The sequence below is a fragment of the Montipora capricornis genome, chromosome 8, assembly GCF_036669925.1.
Source record: "Montipora capricornis isolate CH-2021 chromosome 8, ASM3666992v2, whole genome shotgun sequence".
Lineage (NCBI taxonomy): Eukaryota > Metazoa > Cnidaria > Anthozoa > Scleractinia > Acroporidae > Montipora > Montipora capricornis.
The window spans coordinates 226,103-229,145 of NC_090890.1; the positions used below are offsets into that span (position 1 = coordinate 226,103).

General features: G+C 38.9%; 1 protein-coding gene across 1 annotated transcript; it reads right to left on the bottom strand.

Annotated features, from left to right (window-relative positions):
- Positions 1-887: 887 nt before the first annotated feature.
- On the bottom strand, positions 888-1,661 carry LOC138059810 (telomerase reverse transcriptase-like). The gene has a single exon (XM_068905442.1). The coding sequence runs from the start codon at positions 1,659-1,661 to the stop codon at positions 888-890; it is 774 nt and encodes a 257-aa protein (XP_068761543.1).
- Between the last annotated feature and the right edge of the window lie 1,382 nt (positions 1,662-3,043).

The window sequence follows — 3,043 nt, forward strand, 5'->3', positions numbered from 1 at the left end:
GAAAACGAGGTCATTCATATTTTTATTTATTTCATTTATTTCAAGCACGCCAGCTTGGCTTGGAACAAGAATCGGCAAAATACGGCAATGCAACAAAAAAAAAAGACGAACACTGAATTACCTTTAGGTGCTTTAAACAAACTTCTGAAAACACAAGCTAGTAAAATTTCTCCCTAATTTTACGAGAACTTATTTCGGTTACGTGTTTATAATAATAAGTCTAGATCTTGTGATAAAATTGATTAAAAAGACAAACGCAACTAGATTCATTTTGACAACGTTTCGACATCGTCCGATGTCATCGTCAGGCAATGAATTTTAATCGGATGAAGCATAACTTATAGTACAAGAACAATAGAACAATGTATACAATAGTACGCTAACAATAAATGTGAAATCTAAGTAAATAGTTTTGCCCTGACAGAGTCTGACTGCACATTAAGTGATGGTTTCAATTCTTTGATGTAGAACATCTCATGAATTAAGCAATCAAATTTCGATGCGCATTTCTTTAAGACACTAAAACTCACCGCTGGGGGTGCTGTTGTTTGGCCATGATCTGCTAGGCGGTGCCTCCCGATAGCTGAGTATCTATGTTCCTCAATTCGTTGATGCAAGTGACGAGCTGTATAGCCAACATAGCTCGCATCACACGAGCCACATTGAAATTTGTAGACGACTAGTTGTTGGCTGACTAATGATGGTTTGGGCTCACGGAATTTAAGGATATCCTCGAGCTTGCGGCTGACAAAAACTGGCTGTAGATCTATATCCAGTTTCTTACTTAGCTGAGTAAGTTGGCGCTTCACAATATCGGCTGGTTTTTGGTCAATAAATGGCAAGACGATTCTAATGGTGTTTTTATTATTATTGCTGGTGGATTGTGATTAGACATCTGATGTATTGATAAAGTTACGGATGGTTGCCTCAACCAATTCAGACGGGTATCGTAGCTTGTGAAAAATTGATCTTATGTTTTCACATTCTTTTTCAAACAGCTCGGTCGTTGAGGACAGACTGTACGCCCGGTGAAGCATTGTCTTGAGTAGAGATTTCTTGTACTTGTTGTACACATGACCATGGTAGTGCGACAAGAGGCCTTTGTTGGTAGTTTTTCTGTATACGCTTGTGGTAATCTTACTTCTTTGTTTCATCAAAAGCATGCCAAGGAAGGGTAGTGTGTTGTTTACCGCTAGCTCCATTGTAAATTGAATAGATGGATGACAGCTATTTAGCGTAATTAGGAACTGCTCTGCTTCAGCTACATCTCTTATGACAACCAAGGTATCGTCTACGTATCGTCTGTAGAATGACGGGACTTTGTCTTGTTGTTCTAGCATCTCCTCCACATGACACAGGAATACATTAGCCAATAGAGGCCCTAACGGGGAGCCCATAGCAACTCCGTCAGTTTGTAGGTATAGATTGTCATTAAACTGAAGTAGCTGGTGTTTGGTGGCGATTTTTAGCAGTTCAAAAAGATCTTGTTTAGAGATGGTCAGATCATATGTCGCACAGAACCAGTTGTCCTTAAAGGCTTTTTCCACAAGCAGGTCTAACGTGTAGTCAAGCTGCACATTCGTGAATAGTGACGTCACATCATACGAAACCAAGATGTCATCCTCATCGAAGGAGAGCTCTTTCAACTGTTCAGCAAACATGAGTGTGTCAGAAATTGTGTAGTTGTTAATGGATAGTGTTTTTAGCTTATCATCTAGCCACTTCGCTAGAGGATAGTTGTACGTAGCGGTCGAAGACAAGATGGGACGCACTGAGAGGTTTTTCTTGTGTGTCTTAGGGAACCCGTATAGATGGGCAAGACGAGAGCCTTTCAAGCATACAGTGTCAGCAATCTCTTTTGGGAGAATTCTACGAACAATGGCTTCCAGTTCTTTTTCTTTTTGTAGTAGCGGATGGTAGTATTTAGGAGGACGACCACGAGTTTTTGGTCTTTATTTACTAACAGCAGAAAACTTTGTTGTATCAGACACAGAGGCTTCAGACAATAGACTTAAGTACTCGGTTTTATCCATTATCACAACACCAGATCCTTTGTCTGGCCTGGTTATCACAATGTCGTTGTTACGCTTGAATTGCTTGATAGCTTTATTCAATGATTTAGGAATTTTATGAGGTTTACACGCACCATAGTTGACAGCAATCGATTTGAGCGTCGTCGTGACTAACTTCTTGTGATCATCCTTTAAAGTCGGTTCAAGGTACCAGTATGCTTTTTCAAAGCTTTCTTGGATATCAATTTGCGAGACTTTTTGTGGTATTGCAAATTTCAAGCCACGACATAGAACAAGCTTTTGGAAGAAGGTTAACTCATGCGTTGAGATGTTAACTATGTGTTCGTCGACATCAACTTCTACGTTGAGCAGTTTAGAGATCTTTTTTTGTATGAATGTCCATAACACTCTCATGTTGTTTCTTGCGTAAGTTGCACATAACACGAACGATCCACAGATATCGTAGATGTGAACAACTTTTACGAATCTCATCATAGATCTTGACCAATTCTTTCTTTAACATTGCATTCTGTTCCAACTTGTGTTGTAGTTCTTCTTTGATTACATTTTCGTTGAAACGTTTAGACGATTGCTTCCATTTTTTAGATTTTGTTTCGTCGACTCTGGCGAACATCGGTGTGAGATTAAAGTTTTGACATAAACGCAAGAAATCAATAGCTCCATCACAGTTCACTTGTTTTTTGCTACAATCTTCGAGTCTTCGAAAGAGTTGTAGCTGATTGTCACGAGACAGAGATCTAAAAATCTAAAAAATGGAAGCAATCATCTAAACGTTTCAACAAAAATGTAATCAAAGAAGAACTACAACACAAGTTGGAACAGAATGCAATGTTAAAGAAAGAATTGGTCAAGATCTATGATGAGATTCGTAAAAGTTGTTCACATCTACGATATCTGTGGATCGTTCGTGTTATGTGCAACTTACGCAAGAAACAACATGAGAGTGTTATGGACATTCATACAAAAAAGATCTCTAAACTGCTCAACGTAGAAGTTGATGTCGACGAACA